Here is a 15,879-nt window from a genome sequence, read left to right on the forward strand (position 1 = left end):
TATTTAAAAATGTGTAGGCTACAACCACAACTAGGCTAACTGCTGAAAAAATAGAGCAAGAAAGGAGTGTGCAAAAATATACTGTAGGGAAGTTTTCAATCAGGCCTATTCCTTAAGGGACCCCTGCTATATCATTGAGTAAACTACAGACCCCTGACTTACATTAAAGGAAATGTTATGGATATATCATATAAATGCATACCATTAACTGCAGCATTGTACATTTAGACAAAAAAGTCAAACCAATATCTGAAGCTAGTTTATGTAAAAAAGAGCGAGTTATAGCCCATACATTTTTTTCCAGTAGTATACTCAATCAGGGGATAGTTTGTTTTTGAACAACACATACTCGATGAATTGGTGTATACTTAAAGAAATACAGAATGATCAAAATTATACATTAGGTTCACGTATTATGATAAACAGGTTACAAGTGATAAATCTGAGTAAGGTATCTTATCTCTGGTTGCTCATTGACCCCCACTTTATATTCACTCCAAATGCAGATTTTATTCTGGTGCAAATATGAAAGGCCTGTGTATTAAAACCTAGCGATGTCAAAGCGAACGCAAAAAAAACAACCCTGCTAATCCTCCTAATTTCATAAATAAAATCCAATGTCATAAGAAATCTCAGAATAATTGTATTCCCTACTCTGTAATTGGTACAAACTTGTTTATTAACAGACATGTCCATTATTTTTTAACAGGAGCTAGGACTGCACCTCCAACTCTTCCGTTATGTAAATCATGTGAAAATAATCCAACTGAGTCAAATTGCAGATTGTGCCTTTATTGCACAACGCTTCTACTTTGAAAGAGAGTTTAACCGACCAGTCAAAAAACAGTTGACAAAATTATTTTATAGAGTTTATTTGTCAAAACAGTTACCAGACACCATTATATTGTCCTTCATTAAACAAAGAGTTGTAGTTTCATCATTCAGGTATATTCATCTTGCTTGAGGGCAGCTGTTTTCTGGCCAGTGAAGACAAAAAGGAACCTGAAAAAAGAAAAGCCAAATACAGATCAGGCCGGAACAATCCGCTTGACAGACAGAACTGCGATCATTTTAAGCCTCAGCCAAAAGTTAGAATCAGGAGCTAAAAGCTCTCATACGAGGTGTCAGAAAAGTATTTGATTTGTCATCATTGGCTGTGTGATATTAATGTGCAACACTAGAAAGAAACTTACCATTCAAATAAAAGTCCATCACCAGCTTTCAATCATCAGCAGAATCATGTGGTAACTTTCACCATTTGTTGACTCGTGCATAAACCTGTAAACAGAAAAGCTCAGTTTTAAATTCACATAAAAACCACAAACGTGTTCCTGCATTTACTGTGGGCGCCTCAGCCAAAAGTTAGAATCAGGAGCTAAAAGCTCTCATACGAGGTGTCAGAAAAGTATTTGATTTGTCATCATTGGCTGTGTGATATGAATGTGCAACATAAAAGACTTACCATTAAAATAAAAGTCCATCACCAGCAGAATCATGTGGTAACTTTCCCATTTGTTGACCCGTGCATAAACCTGTAAGCAGAAAAACTCAGTTTTAAATTCACATAAAAACCACAAAGTGTTCCTGCATTTACTGTGGGAGCCTCAGCCAAAAGTTAGAATCAGGAGCTAAAAGCTCTCATACGAGGTGTCAGAAAAGTATTTGATTTGTCATCATTGGCTGTGTGATATTAATGTGCAACACTAGAAACAAACTTACCATTAAAATAAAAAGTCCATCACCAGCAGAATCATGTGGTAACTTTCCCATTTGTTGACTTGTGCATAAACCTGTAAGCAGAAAAGCTCAGTTTTAAATTCACATAAAAACCACAAATGTGTTCCTGCATTTACTGTGGGCGCCTCAGCCAAAAGTTAGAATCAGGAGCTAAAAGCTCTCATACGAGGTGTCAGAAAAGTATTTGATTTGTCATCATTGGCTGTGTGATATTAATGTGCAACACTAGAAACAAACTTACCATTAAACTAAAGTCCATCACCAGCAGAATCATGTGGTAACTTTCACTATTTGTTGACTCGTGCATAACGCTGTAAACAGAAAAGCTCATTTTTAAAAATTCACATAAAAACCACAAACGTGTTCCTGCATTTACTGTGGGCGCCTCAGCCAAAAGTTAGAATCAGGAGCTAAAAGCTCTCATACGAGGTGTCAGAAAAGTATTTGATTTTGTCATCACAGGCTACAAATAATTCAAATGATGACATATTGCACGGACTCACCAGGTCTCAAACTCAGCGAGGTCATAGCCAACCAAGAGCTTCCATCTCAGGAGCGTGTGAAACACAGCGACCTCAGATCTTTGTCCGATAGGCATGAAGCTTTTTCTGTGGAAGCCATCTTCAAATCAGATTCCTTTTCTGCTCCTTAGCCTTCATGCAAGTCACCCAGGCACCATTCCCAGCTGGAATCCATAGAGCTTACTGGATAGAGGGAAAGAAAGGCAAAGGTCACGAATACGTTCCAGCTGCCCCAGTTGTAATGTTATTTAACCATTTCGATCCTACACGATAACTGTGACATTAACACATATGCCTCAACCGATGTGCGTGCAACTGGAGTTTGTTCTTTATTCAACTACACATTCTTATGAAAGACAAAAGTTATAGCTAAAATCTGAAGCGGCAACTTACTCTAAACTTGTTTTGAGTATAGATATAATAATCCTATATCTATACTCAAAACAAGTTTAACGTTAACTTAATGAAACACCCTAAAAAAACACCACGTGCCAGCTCTGGCCCATAAAGAACATCCACGTGTTGCTGGCAAAACTGTAGTTCTACAGTATTTAGCATAGACACAACGTATTCCACATATCATCATAATACTCACCGGTCAGGCTTGCTGCAGAAAAACTGAATAGCTTTTCATTTCCAATGGGTAACATTTGAAGAAACCGCTGAGAGGAGCATCGTGAGTTCTTTCCTGCTGCCATGCTGCATGTAGAAGAGGACGGAAGAACCGGAGGAGATGAAGTTAAGGGCTTCCGTCTAATGCGAACCGGAAATCCCTCCCCTTTTTAAATAACGTTAGCTAGGTAGCTATTTCCTAGCTAGCTAGCACCTTTCGTTGGCCTTTCTGTACTACAACTGGAGACATACTGATGAGACTTTGTCCTCATATCCCTTGCTTATCAAACCTGCAATTATTGCAATAGACATATACACAAACGTCATTTAAATAAAGCGAAAACAACGATCAAAGTTTGTGCAATAAACACTGATATCGCAGGCCTTACGTCAGAGCCTCATGGTAGTTGTAGTTTTTAAATGTCAGGATGCTAAAACATTACACTCATTTAATGCTGGTTAAATGAGCACGTTTTGCGAACAAGTACAGTTATAGGTTACGCATTTGTTTATAAGGGAATAACCGGACTATTCAATTACATATGTTTCGCACTTATATGAACCTATTAAGATTTTAAACTCTTTTTGAACTTTGAAACGTTGTAACTGCAGTAAAAAGTAAATAAAAAAATCCCAGCCTTTTAAAAGTTAACACACTGTAAACAACTATTTAAAAAGCTGCAATCTCAAGCCCCTCATTTAAAACAATGTTCTTAATCTAATATCATAGGGGATTCAAGGGGAGTCTTCAATCGATAATGAGTTGTATGTTTTTTTTTTTAATATTTATACTTTATTAATCCCCGTGGGGAAATTGTTTCTTTGCTTTTGACCCATCCTAGTGTTACGAGCAGTGTGCTGCCATTTTGAACGGCACCCGGGGAGCAGTGCATGGAACGGTGCCTTGCTCAGGGACACCTCGGGAGCACCTCGGGAGGTCTTGCCGGGATTTGAACCGGTCACCTACCAGTTGCCAAGTCCCAAGTCCCTATCGACTTCGCCACTACCCCCTAACTAGTTTCTGGTAAAACAATATTCTGAGTATACATATTGGCTTTTTATCATACTTGTAGGTGCACATTCCATTCCACTTTGTGTTGACATGTATTACTAAAGGCAGACAATTTTTTTGTAATTTGAGATCAGTTTTTTTATAGTAGTTACTGTTAAGACTTTTTGTTTCATTGTGGCCAATCATAGTGGTACAGCATAGCAAAGAGGGCTACTAAACAGGACAAGTTTACCCAGCAATTATTTTATAATTCTGGCATAAAAAAAATGCCTTTCCTTTCTGGATTGTTTTTTACCTTACTCTATTTAAAATGTTTAGTGTTAAAAATACTTGACTCCCATTACATATAATCTTTGTAGAATGTAAAATCCTAATGTAATTTAACATTTAATTTATCGCTCAAACCAACCTCATATAAGTTACTGTAACCAAATGGAAAATGTAGAAGCTTATACTAATAGTTTCTGACAACCCTTAGCTGCTTAAATCCAAAAGAACAACACTTAAAGCATAATGTATGATTTTATTTATACATTTATTCCGATCACAGCTGTACAGGAATGCATCGTCACAGCAGAAATACAACCTAAACCCAACCATGGCACAACAGCCGTCACAACACTCAACCAAAAATGTACAGGCTCAATCAGCTCACCTCAATTCAATGTCTATAATTATCATCATTATTATTATTATTCACATAGAACCATCTGTCTTTGAAATATATCTTTGTTTTCAAAGAGCATAAAAATACGTGGACTCTTCATTGGGATGAACACTGGTGGTTGATCCACTGTGTCTGGCCTACATGGGGGAACCACTGAAAACTGGGGAGCTGAGGAGTAGCAGAGCCAATTCATTACAGCTTGCAGGGAGGGGGGGGTTGATTGATTTGAGGGGATCATATAGGACTCACAACTCAGTTTATATATAGCTACTTCTGACACACTAGGAGCGACAGTTTGTTAAAAAACAGAAAGACAAACCAACGATAAACATGTATGAGTGGGAGGAATAAATAAGAGACAAAGTATAATTTTGAATATATGACAGAACACTACCGAGGCACAGAGAGATGCAGATTTAACAAAACAGACACAGAGGGAGATCAAAAGGGGGAGGGGAGACAAAATGTAAGGTGGGCAGATTAGAGGCAGTTTCACTAACCAACACTAGAGGGAGCTCTAACAGCTCAAATACCCAGGTATATTATAAACTCTATGTATGTATACTTGATATACTATATAAAGCGTTGAAATATAGGATAATCTTTTAAAAACACTGTTCACTGCAGCAGGACGAAGGGATACACAGCATGAGTGTGCTTGTTTATGTGCCTTTGCATGTTAATGTTAATGTGTGTATGTAAATGTTAAGATTCATTTCCGAGCAAACCTCCATAGATGGAGCAGAACCAACATAGCAGAACACCAGCAAGATTAAAGCCTGTGTGTGTGTGTGTGTGTGTGTGTGTGTGTGTGTGTGTTTGTGTGTGTGTGTGTGTGTGTCAGTGTCTCAAAATTCATAGACACACATCTACATTGTCTTACTGACCATTAGAATAACTACTGTACGGGTGGGAGGACATTGACATGAGCATCAGCAGGGAAATACACACGCTCGTAACGACAACAACGGCAACAATAACAACAACAGCAACATCAACATGAAGAGAGACAACACACAGGTCAGGAAATCCGGTTAACCACAATCCTCCGCTCACACAGAAGAGAAATAGAGGCTACGATTCATCTGGAAAAATGCATCCTTTTGAGATCGTAGGGATGGGACAGACTCAGAAAGCGGCCTGTCTGTCGATGTGCTTTTAAAAACTCTCTCATTTGTATGGATCTTATCTTTCTATCGATCTTTCTGTTTGCCTGTCTGCCAGTCAGTTTATGTGCTTCTTTTTTTTTTCTTTTTGCCTGCCTGTCTGACTGAGTGAGCATCTCTGTCAGTCTGTAAAGATAAAAGGATGATGAACATGATTGTGCTTCTGGGTCCACACAGCTGTGGGAGGCGGCGGCGGCGGTGAGTCACTGGGCTGCAGAGGTCAGAGGTTGTGTGGGAGCGGCCTCCTCGCCGTCAGAAGGCGTACTAGAGCTGCTGCGCCACACGGAGGACTCCCTCCTCAGTAATATTGTACAAGGCTACATGAGAAGCGCTCAAGCAGGAAGGAACACACTCTCAAACACACACTCACACTCTCAGAGCGCCAGTCTCAAGCCTCGGAGAGTTTTCTTGATACACCTACACATGATGAGAGGGAGAGGGGGAAAGGGCTTGTTGGCGATGAGGCGTGGGCCAGTGATCAGTCTAGCATTGCATCCAGTTGGTCTGCCAAGTCGTCAAACATGCTGCCGATGTCGTCCAAGATGGAGACTGAAGACGTTTTGCTGGAAAGAGAGTTTGATAGCACAAAAAGAGGAAGAGTTTAGCTCCTAATAAGGCCGACACAGCACAGACACAGTAGTACATATGATGTTGACAGTGTCAGCTAGTTTGGGATTTTGTTCCCCACCATTGTTAGTTAACATTTCTAAGGTCTCTTAATGATTAATAATAATCCAGATGTTCCTTAAAATAGATATAAAATAACCTCGTGGGTTACCAAGCAGTACTTTATACTTGGGCTGTCCGCATTTCTTTGTTTTATGTTATGTCATCCACATCCTGAAAAAATTGTTAAACAAAAATGATTTTGATTAAATGATAGAGCAAACCTTTTTTGACTGTAGGGAAGTTAATGTTGTTTTTGAAAGGCTCGAAAGGTTTTGAATTGACTTGATTCCTGTGAAGCAGCTACAGGAAATGCAGTGTACTTGTTTGTTTGTGCTGTTAACAGACACACCAGTTGCTCTTGTGTTGCATTTCTCAGTAAATAGCTCAACAGTGTTTGCGTCATGGCATTTGGTTATAAATACTATAACCTTGTTTCCTTTTGTTTGTTCTGTTGTAAGACTTTAAGACAGGTGTTGAAGCTACAAGCTAGCTGTTTCTCCCCACTTTCAGTTATTATGCTGAGCTAGGCTAACAGTATAGAATTGATCTTCTCGTTTCTAACTTTGAAAGAAAGTAAAATAGCATACTCATTAAAATGTTTGAACTATTAATTTTAGTTTTATGCAGCATATTCCATCCGAGCTTTCAAAGTGCCCAAAACATTGTCTATGCAGAAGATGAGCAGGACATCTCCTTTCATAACAATCGAGCAAGTCCTCTCACTTTCAGCTCCACATTATGTGAGGAAAAGCTCTGTTCTGTCATCATCAACTTGAAGGCCATGACAGATATAAATGGTGGCAAAAAGCTGATTAATAACTTCATAAATACTTACTCATTTTCTGCGTCCTCCTCTTTCATTTCATTTTCCACAGCTTGCACGGCAGCAGCCAAGGAGGCGCTGGTCTCCTCCAAACGATGCTGCTCCTCCTCTCTCTCCTGCTTCACTTCCTCTACTTGACTCTCCAGCTCCCTCAGATTCTTCTCCTCTGCCCTTTTCCTCTCCTCCTCCTGCTCCTTGTGCCTTTTGTGCTCCTTCTCTCTCCTCCTCTCCTCTTCCTCTCTCCTCCTCCTCCTCTCCTCTTCCTCCTCCACCTCCCTCGCCCCGATCAGGTCGATGGAGAGGCCGGCGATGGAGGATCGAGGAGGTTTGACCGGGTGTGGAGAGGGCGTGGAGGGACTCTGGGCCGGGGAGGGTGAAGTTAGGGGGAGTCCAGGGGAGAGAGAGGGAGCAGAGGGGGTGTCGGGAGCCGGAAGAGGGGCGGTGGGAGGGAGTGGAGAGCAGGGTCTAGGGGCCGGGATGGGGCAAAGAACCAGGACAGGGCCTGTTGTCGGGGTGGAGCCTTGTGCCGGGGAGGGGCTGGCTGCTGCTGGGCTGGTAGCAACAGGGCTCATGGGGCTCATGGGGCTCATGGGGCTCATGGGGCTCATGGGGCTCATGGCAGCTGAAGCTACTGTTTTCCCGGGTTTAGGGGCTGTCGGGGGTCCGCGGGGTTTTGGGGATACAGGTGGAGGGACACGCTTCGGCTCTGGTCAGAGAGAGAGAGAAAATGCTGTCAGATTTCTTATTAACACATAGACTCACATACATACAAATTTGTAAGAGATTAGTGCAGGATATTTATGCCAGACGAAAATAATCTTTGTTCAAAAGAATAATTCACATGACAACAGATATTCCCAAAGCAACAACTCAATTTGATCATATTGTCATGATGATATCATTCGGCTGAACATCTATCAATGATAAGGCTGATCTATCGCGTTTATCTTATAATAAAATTAGCCATGCTGATGACTCATATATTTTGTTTTGCACACAAAGATATTCAGTTAACAATGATATTACAGAAAGTGCTGGAAATCCTCATATTTCAGAAGTTATATAACAATTTGAATCACTTAGCAAATAGTAATTGTCTAATTATTCCAGCTCTAGTTTATTAACAAAGGTGTAATTAAAATGCAGGAAACTCATTACAAATTATGCTTTAAAGCCCGCCAGAGACATTCAAGATAACTGTGACCTTCCCGGTTTGCCTCCAGCCGGTCACCTTTGTTGCATATCATCCCTCTCTCTCCCTGCTTTTCCTGTCAGTATCTCTACCATTTATTCAGCATAAGAAATGGGTCCTTTTAGTGGTATAATGACAGTGTGGCAGCGATGAATACAGGTCAATAATCCTACTCCCCAGCCTTGCAATTTCCAAATGAGGAATGTAATGTGAAAGTGCACATAGAAGGCTTATTTTCACAAGATCTATTCAATCAGAGCCCTTTAATGCTTTACTCATAAAAACAACCTACATTGGCTACACATACATTTAAAGCAATATGATCATAGAGTGTTTAAATACAAATTAATATAAGAAGAATCTAAACTCAATGACCACATCTTTAATTTTAGTGAGTAAATGTGTGTGTCTCACCAGGGCTCTGTGCCGGCTCCATACTGTCAGGCCCTGGTATGGGGACCCTGCGCGTGGGGGTTGGGGGGTCAGTCTGTGTATTCCTCATGGTGACTGTGCAGAGTTTTGGTGAGACAGGTGGCTTCAGAGACTTCCTGGCCTCCATCCACTCACAGCTCTCCTCCGCCCTATCAGCAACCTCGGACACCGGCCTCCGCCTCAGCACCACGCTGCCGTTCTGCTGCGGCTCGCCTACGATTTTACGGTTACTCTCTGTATGACTGCTGGGGGAGTCCACCTGGTTATTGCTTTGAGTGACACTTTCTGTTTGATCAGATCTGCGTTGTTTCCTGCGTATGGTGTCAGAGCTTGTTGTCATGGTAACGGCGTTAGCATCAACGGATGCAGGCACCTCGGAGTCTGTCGGCACGGGACGTGGCCTTCGTCGGAGCGTTGCTGTGCCATCCGAGATCTCTGATGATGAGGAAGAAACCATGGTGGAGCGGGGCCGAGGCTCTGGGCGTTGCTGGACTGGTTGCCGTGGTAACAAGTTGATGGGATCACAAGGGAGGGCTTCCGGTCCACAGATGGTCCGGCGCCGACTTAAGACATCCTCTTCCTCGGATCCAAGACCACCTGCACCTGCCTGCCGACGTAGAACAGGGGGACTCACCTGGGGTCACATGAGTGTTACACACGCTTTTTGCTAAAACATCTATTTAAGTATTGTCGCCATAGTATAAACAAGTGTTGTAAAGCAACAAAGTGTATTTATAAAGGAACTTGTACTTGAGTATTTTCCTTTTTTGTTACTTTATACTTTATCTCTTACATTTACTTGAGGGCTCCAGTTACTAAATCCACTAATAAATGATGATGTATTATCACCAAGCATTGGATACAGAACATACAATGAATTAAAGTGAGGTCCACAATAATGCATTACTAATTATAATTCAGCAATATAATTCAAAACTTTTACTTGGGATACTTAATGTTTTTTAGCATTTTTTAATTTTTTCAATAGGCGCTTTCACACCGGAGTACTTTTCCCAGTATAGTTCCGATATAGTTCCGAAAATGTGCGTTCACACCAAAATAATCCGGAACTCGAACTTAGTTCATGAGAACCTTTTCAGTCCCTGCTAGAGAGCAGGTACTTTCCTGGGAGAAAAAGGTTCCCATTTCTGATTGGCTGGGCGGATTGCAAACCACGCCCCGTAAAACTCCCAAAAAGTTTTGTGAAGCCGCCATTTTATTTGCTCGCATTATTAGCATTAGCCCAGCGCACCAACGGGGAGAGACTAACTTATGGCAACACAAAATAAAACGTGGGAGCGGTGGAGTGATGAGAAGATGTCGGCGTTCTGGAGATTTACTCGGAAGGCTTCAGTAGAAGCTGCTGGGACTCCCAGCAGTTTGGGTGGCAGTATATGCCGTGAAGTTGTTTGCGGCCTGCCAGTAAACCCAAAGCAGAAGAAGAAGAAGTGACGTCAGCGGCTTCATTTGCCTAATCCTACCTCAGGGACTTATTCCGGTGTGAACGCGATCTGCTCTTTAGTTCATCTGAACTAAAGAGTTCTGATGAACTAAGTTCTCATGAACTAAGTACGACAAAGTACTTGGTGTGAAAGCGCCTATTGTTACTTAAGTAATATTTTCAACACAGGAGCTTTACTTATTTTCGCACTGTGGCATTGTTACTTTTACTTAGTAGAAGATCTGAATGATTCCACTCCTGGTCTAAAACCAACACACACCTGTAGGTAGCTGGTGCTTCCTCCCACATTCCTCGGCAGGGTTTTGGCTCCACCCACGATGGATGTTTCCAGCATAGCAGCGAGGCTACGAACACTCCCAGAATTCCCCTCTGATCTCTCCAGGCCCCCTGAGTCCTGAGACCTTAAAGCGGAACCCAGGCTGCCGCAGTCACTGGCTCGCCGCTCTCGATAGCTTGGCGGCCCCAGCAGACCCTCCACCTGCCCCTCTGCATCCCCATCACCCCCAGTAATGGAAGAACAGGAGCGTTTAGGTGGTGTTGGGGGCCGACCTTTACGCCGGGGACGGAGCGTGACGGATGATTGGCTGCGGTTTACTGTGACATCATTAGGGGCAGGATGTGCAGAGCTGCTGCGGCACACAGTGGCGTATCTAGAGTCTGACTCTGAGCCAATGAGACTGTGAGTTCTCCGTCGCTCTTCCTCCTCACTGGGCAGGCGGAGCAGCGGCACTGATGAATCTGCTGCTGCCAACTGGGTGGAGGGTCGCGGCCGAGCCCTGGGGGAGGCCTGCTGGGTCCGGCCATGTGGGGGGGTTTGTGGTGGGGTTTGTGTTGGAGTGTGGGGAGGCGTCTGTGAATGTGGGGGACCTGGGCGAGGTTTGGCCAGCGGGTTGGGGGCTCCGTCTTTCTGCTTCCTCGCCTCCCTCCGGGCCTCTGAGCTGGTGCTGCCACCTGGGCTGGGGGGAGGGGAAGAGGAGCTCTGAGCGTCCTCAGACCCCCTTTCCCCCCTCTGCAGGTCCTTTAGTCTCCTCACTCCCAACATCAGCTTCTTTTGATGGCCTGAGGGGAGGCAGCAGTGTGGAGGAGACAGATAGTTATTTTATTTGCAGTATTCTGTTCTATGAAGGTCTGTTAGCAAAATAAATGCTCAGTGATTCACAACAAGCTGAATAATGTATGTTCAGTCAATATTACAGATATAACAGAATTACGGTATGTGACAAGTCTGACCATCACACTTGTAATATATACTGTATGTATAATTGTTATTTGTAGGTACAAGACAATCTCTATATATCTACAAGCTTTTCAAAATAATATTCTAAATCTAAATAATGTAGCTGAGTCTTACCGAGTTTGGTAATGCCGATCTCTTGCAGATCTTCAAGGCTGATGTCGGAGATGAAGTCAATGTTTTCATACCCATTCTGCACCAGAACCTGGTAGTACTGACTCAGACCCAGGTGAGACAGCCAGTCTCCCAGGTTAGCCTAAAACACACACAGGAACACACATACATGAGCACAATATGAAAAGCTTGTGCACAGCTTTCAAGAAACAGAGTACAATTCTATTTCATTTTGATCCAGAAAAACTAGTTTCTTAGCAGATTCTTTAAAGAGATTTGAGGGTGTATATACGTATACACCGTATATTCTTGTGTTCATGCAGCTGCAATATCTCTCCTTTTCATATTTTGTGTAGTACACGTGAGAACCTTACAGGCTTGTTGTCTGGCAGCCAGTCTGTGGACGGCAGCTTGCTGATCTCTGATGTTAACTTCTTTCGATGTCCGGGCTTCATGACCCCAATTGCCGTCAGGTCCTTCAACACAAAGCACACTTAGTCACACCAAGAATTCAGCATAAAACTACTATGGGAGTTTTTTTCTCTTAAAATGTACACATTAGTATGCACACGTTTGACATTGTGCATGAGCTGTGTGTGATATGCCTTCAGGAATATTTTGCTTTGGATAATCTCTGATGAGTGTCCCCTGCCCTGAGGAAGGGTTACGTCATACCACTGTCTCCGCTTCAATACACACAAACACACACTAGTACTAAAAACACACTCAGGGACAAACACAGGGAAGCGATTACAGCACAGACTGGAGCACACAGCCAAGTGTGAACACAGGTATGTAAATGAAGCAGACAGAGTATGAGTGGTTGAGGCTCAGGACTCACACCAGGGGGTCAGGTGACAGAGACAGGAGGGTCATGATGACATCATCCACGTCAGCTGATTTGAGAGTTTTGCTGGGCAGAGCCTTGACAGACAAGGGGCGGGGCGTGAGGGGGTCAGGTGTCATGACCTTACCTCGCAGGTCATGCAGCTAATGGTGTCTAGATCATATCCCGCGGTGAGGAAGTGGGTGGTGTAGAACTGCAGCTGAAACTCACCCAGCCACGCCACTACTGCCTGCTTCTAGAACACAGAACAAAGAACACTACTTCCTGCTTCTAGAAGAGTCCACGGGAATTCTTCTAGAAAAGGGAACACACAGAACTGTTCTAGAACACAGCATTGCAGCCTGCTTTAGAACACGGGAGAGAATACGGTTCTAGAACACAGGGAAGAAGAGTGTTCTGGCATAAAACATAGCAGTTTATTCAAGAAGAGAGGAGAAAAGACAGTTCTAGAACACAATTTAGCAGCCGTTCTAGAACACAGGAGACATTACTTATCTTCTAGAACACATTATAGCAGCCTGCTCTAGAACACAGGAGACATTACTTATCTTCTAGAACACATTATAGCAGCCTGCTCTAGAACACAGGAGACAATACTGTTCTAGAACACAACATAACAGCCTACTGTCAAACAAAAGGGAAACAAGGGTTTTAGAATGCAACAACATTCTTCTAGAACATAGGGGGCAAGACTGTTTCAGTACACAACATAGCAGTTTACTCCAGTACATAGGAATGAAGAAGTTTGCAGCCTGTTCTAGAACTTAAGGAGTAAGGACTGTCCTAGAACACACCATAACAGCCTACTCTAGCACACAGGAGAGATCTTTTGTAGAAAAGGTGCAGAAACTTCCATTCTAATCCCAAAATGTAACCCTGTAACCCAACACAATCTGAGACGCAATCACTAACAATACATTGAAAACCTGTAGTGGAACACATTATAAAGACCAGCTTAGCTTGTCAGTTTGTCTTTAGCTACCAGAACACACTAACCAACCAACCTACCTATACTCAATGAGATAACTTCAGAGTTTTCATGAATAATAGAATAAATGGATCGTATATTGGGTTGACCAACCCTTTATAAACCTGGCAATCGTATCAATGCTCAGAAGGGACAGCTACTCCAACAGTTCTCCAACATTTGACAATTTGAATCAAAACAATCTAGATTAATGGCAATATGTCCAATGATGACAGAACACTGCTGTCGCCTGGTAACTAAGAAATGCTTGATTCTACAGTAGCTTGCTTCATTGGCTTGCTTCTAGAACACATGTAATTTAACCCGGTACAGAAAACACACAGCGCTGGTTCTAGAGCAGAGCGGCAGCATGTGGGTGTCTGCCATCTCAGTGTGGTGTGAGTAGAGGGGGTGGGTGTAGGTAGGCAAGACAGCAACAGACTCCTCAATGTGTCGGTCACTATGCCTGTCTCCATGGTGACACATTTGCATGCCCATCTTCAGAGTGTCATCTGTTCAGGTGCAACCCAGCCACCTTGGCAGACGCCTCACTGAACTCAATGAACTCACACTTGTAGATGTAGATTTCTCTCAAACCAAAGCACTGTTTGAGAAAAATCTGAAAACAGAAAGAGGAGGCTCCAATCTGCCATCCAAGAACTCACTTTCCCATCATCCTCCTCTGCCTTCCGCTCAAACGGCCGCTGTTCATGAACTGTGCAACTGGAGGTGCCTTGGGCTATAGGTCGAGAGGTGAGAGAAGGGAGAAAAACAAGAAACAAGAAATTAAACAAATTACGTTTGAAATGCAAAGGACAGTTTTGTTATTTCACCCTTTTATATTTTGATAATTACAAACACCATGTTCTTTTTTTTATCTTCATCTCATCTGATCATTCTAATACAAGGATATTTTCACAAGGACACGGCCATCTGGAATAGAGCTAAGTGCTGAGTGAGAGCAGTGTGATAATAACTCTGCTGCAATTAAATGTATATATATACCATAACAACGGCTTGTATATCTACAGTCCTACACGCTACAGCCGCCTGCTGAAAACAAGAGTTAATTTCTCTCACCAAGCCGTAACGTAGGTGCTAATTGGCTGTAGTCTGCGGTGTGGTAAAGTGTGACTTTTGGCCAAGATGAAGGCAACATGAGGAGACCCAAGAGTCAGCTTTGTTGCATCTACCTCTCTGATATTGGGTTGGTGGATCAGGGACAGAGACTAAGAACAGAGGGTGTTGTATGCTGTACGGATTGTAAATTCTCCTGAGGTTAATTTGTCATTTGTGATATTGGGAAATATGAATCAAATTGTATTAATTGATTGATTGATCAAACATGATGTATGTCTGTTAGTAAACATGTTTTAATTTGTATCAGTACATTTTAACCCTCAGTTTGTCACATGACAAATCATTTATAAAATGCTGGTGAGTTTCTTAATAATTTATTAGAACAGTTAGTACGTAACTAAATATTATGTTACATGATGTGTAATAATTGACAAATTATGTTATAATGGAAACAAATACTGAACTTCCTGGGTTAAAGATCAAGACACCTGTTTGGTGTTTCCACTTGACTATGAGTTCAAAATGTGAAGTTATTTCTACATAAATATTGTACAAACAGCTTCAAAAACGTCTCTGCTCTGAAACAAAATCTTACTATAACTCTGTTCTAATAAATTATTAACAACTTAATGGACCTGGAACCTGGTGACTTGTTGCAAAGCCAAAACATTGTATTCTAGAGCGATAAAGTGCGGTATGTTGAGGTTGAGAAACATTGGAGGATCAAATCAAGCCAGGCATATCGTGAACATGTTGTGGTGTATCTGACACCATATACATGTCTATATAAATGTATAGCATTTGTTTTAGAGACATATTGTAAATCTACTTTTTCTAAGCCCCAGACACTTAACTGAAGAGGAGTGCAGCTGCTAACAGTGTTGTTAACTTGTAAATATCACTTGAGAATGAAGTTTACAAGCTACAAGTGGGCCCTGATCCAATATAATCCTAGTAAAAATGTTAAACACATGCAGTGGTTATTAAATGATAGCGAAACTTGCCAGTCAACATCTGCTGATATTTCTTTTTTATGAGCATTTGGATTTTTTAGGTCTGTCTCTTTCTCCTTCCCCTGCTCATGTAAGTTCTTATTCCGTTTATTTCAAGAAACATAAAATGATCCTGACAACCAAAAATAATGAATCCCAGGATCGAGCAAACTGTCCCTGGCTGTTCAGAACCATATTTTACAGCAGCCTTTATAAATAAATCATTACTATTATGCACGGGGACCGGAAACAGTACTCATGTCTGATATGAACAGACAGCTGGTCTTTAGAGGGCCAGGTTGACTAAAAGTGAAATAAGGAAAGAATATTCATAAAAGCAGTGAACAAAACC

At 42.1% G+C, this 15,879-nt stretch overlaps 1 protein-coding gene, 1 long non-coding RNA gene and 5 other non-coding genes across 11 annotated transcripts in view; all 7 read right to left on the reverse strand.

Annotated features, from left to right (window-relative positions):
- Positions 1–856: 856 nt before the first annotated feature.
- On the reverse strand, positions 857–2,991 carry LOC117448177 (uncharacterized). The gene is made up of 7 exons (XR_004552312.2): positions 2,854–2,991; positions 2,241–2,441; positions 1,979–2,048; positions 1,720–1,790; positions 1,463–1,532; positions 1,194–1,278; positions 857–1,002 (listed from the first exon to the last, which is right to left on the reverse strand). It is a non-coding gene; the product is annotated as an uncharacterized lncRNA (long non-coding RNA).
- LOC117455920 (small nucleolar RNA SNORD60) lies at positions 1,074–1,156 on the reverse strand. The gene has a single exon (XR_004553206.1). It is a non-coding gene; the product is annotated as a small nucleolar RNA SNORD60 (small nucleolar RNA).
- On the reverse strand, positions 1,347–1,429 carry LOC117455935 (small nucleolar RNA SNORD60). Its single transcript, XR_004553209.1, has one exon. It is a non-coding gene; the product is annotated as a small nucleolar RNA SNORD60 (small nucleolar RNA).
- On the reverse strand, positions 1,600–1,682 carry LOC117455923 (small nucleolar RNA SNORD60). The gene has a single exon (XR_004553207.1). It is a non-coding gene; the product is annotated as a small nucleolar RNA SNORD60 (small nucleolar RNA).
- Positions 1,859–1,941, reverse strand: LOC117455939 (small nucleolar RNA SNORD60). The gene has a single exon (XR_004553210.1). It is a non-coding gene; the product is annotated as a small nucleolar RNA SNORD60 (small nucleolar RNA).
- LOC117455929 (small nucleolar RNA SNORD60) lies at positions 2,119–2,202 on the reverse strand. The gene has a single exon (XR_004553208.1). It is a non-coding gene; the product is annotated as a small nucleolar RNA SNORD60 (small nucleolar RNA).
- Positions 2,992–4,390: 1,399 nt separating the features above from the next.
- Positions 4,391–15,879, reverse strand: part of LOC117447888 (caskin-1) — a 33,532-nt gene continuing 22,043 nt past the window's right edge. For 2 of the 5 annotated variants that reach the window (XM_034084874.2, XM_034084863.2), the window contains 8 exons: positions 14,121–14,194; positions 12,616–12,723; positions 12,016–12,117; positions 11,645–11,783; positions 10,553–11,352; positions 8,814–9,465; positions 7,220–7,913; positions 4,391–6,278 (listed from right to left, as the gene is read on the reverse strand). In XM_034084874.2, coding sequence (XP_033940765.1) covers positions 6,194–6,278; positions 7,220–7,913; positions 8,814–9,465; positions 10,553–11,352; positions 11,645–11,783; positions 12,016–12,117; positions 12,616–12,723; positions 14,121–14,194 — 2,654 coding nt within the window. In that variant the 3' untranslated portion in view covers positions 4,391–6,193. The remainder of the gene's footprint in view (positions 6,279–7,219; positions 7,914–8,813; positions 9,466–10,552; positions 11,353–11,644; positions 11,784–12,015; positions 12,118–12,615; positions 12,724–14,120; positions 14,195–15,879) is intronic. The other 3 variants (XM_071203365.1, XM_071203366.1, XM_071203367.1) reach the window with 3 other exon arrangements.

Source organism: Pseudochaenichthys georgianus, chromosome 1, assembly GCF_902827115.2.
Source record: "Pseudochaenichthys georgianus chromosome 1, fPseGeo1.2, whole genome shotgun sequence".
Lineage (NCBI taxonomy): Eukaryota > Metazoa > Chordata > Actinopteri > Perciformes > Channichthyidae > Pseudochaenichthys > Pseudochaenichthys georgianus.